We start from the raw sequence: 969 nt of genomic DNA, 5'->3' as shown, positions 1-969 counted from the left end.
CTTCCTTCCTTCCTTTCTTCGTTCCTTCCCTCCTTCCTTCCTTCCTTCCTTCCCTACCTCCTTCCCTCCCTCCCTCCCTCCCTCCCTTCTTTCTTTCCTTCTTAACCTGGCTACTAGGAAAGGTAAAATGACACATGTGGCATCATTTCTATTGGCTAGTGCTATCCAGGCCCTAACTCTGAAAAGCTTACACTGTGCCTGAGATGGGTTGGGATTACATTGTAGACTATTCACTTTTTTCACTTTATTTTTGCTTACATTTCATAGGACTGACTAGCCAGGCAACCTCGGATTTCCAACTGATGAAGGCTGTGGCGGAAGAAACGCGGCTCAGTCCACAAGGAAGGCAGCAGCGCCTGGCCAGGCTTGCTGATGACATCCAGAGGTACGGGGGTGCCTTTCCAGGACCAGGGTGTACCCGCCGAAGGCCTCAGTGTAGAACTGGCTGATCTGTGGAATGTTTCAGTCCCTGGTGAGAATGTCTCAGAGTGAGGCACTTGTGGACTGTGTTGTCCTGGGTCACGCTGGCAGAAGTACCACCCACTGCAGCTAGACGCCTCTGCTTTAATCCATTTAATACAGTGAGGCTCTGGGTAAAAGTTTGAATGAAGAAAAGGGCTGTAATTGAAAAAACGAAATCTGCCCTGCCGGCGTGGTTCAGTGGTTGAGTGTTGACCTATGAACCAGGAGGTCACAGTTCGATTTCCGTTCTGGGCACATACCTGGGTTGTGGACTCGATCCCCAATAAGGGGCATGCAGGAGGCAGCCCATCAATGATTCTCTCTCATCATTGATGTTTCTATCTCTCCCTCCCTCTCCTTTCCTCTCTGAAATCAATAAAAATATATTTTAAAAAACAAAAACAAGATCCTCCCAAACTACCACTCTAGGCCCCCAATATTCAGGGTCAGGGCTGTTGAGATCCTAATAGAGTGGCCTCAGCACACTGATCAGTAGGAAAACTCCTC

The 969-nt window shown here is 48.7% G+C and overlaps 1 protein-coding gene across 1 annotated transcript in view; it reads left to right on the top strand.

Moving 5' to 3' along the window:
- PIWIL4 (piwi-like RNA-mediated gene silencing 4) overlaps positions 1-969 on the top strand; it is a 54,503-nt gene that overhangs the window by 27,832 nt on the left and 25,702 nt on the right. Inside the window, exon 10 of the mRNA XM_015565987.1 lies at positions 268-385. Coding sequence (XP_015421473.1) covers positions 268-385 — 118 coding nt within the window. The remainder of the gene's footprint in view (positions 1-267; positions 386-969) is intronic.

This window comes from Myotis davidii, unplaced genomic scaffold, assembly GCF_000327345.1.
Source record: "Myotis davidii unplaced genomic scaffold, ASM32734v1 scaffold641, whole genome shotgun sequence".
Lineage (NCBI taxonomy): Eukaryota > Metazoa > Chordata > Mammalia > Chiroptera > Vespertilionidae > Myotis > Myotis davidii.
The sequence above is the reverse complement of the archived record's forward strand: the minus strand, read 5'-3'. Positions and strand labels throughout refer to the sequence as shown.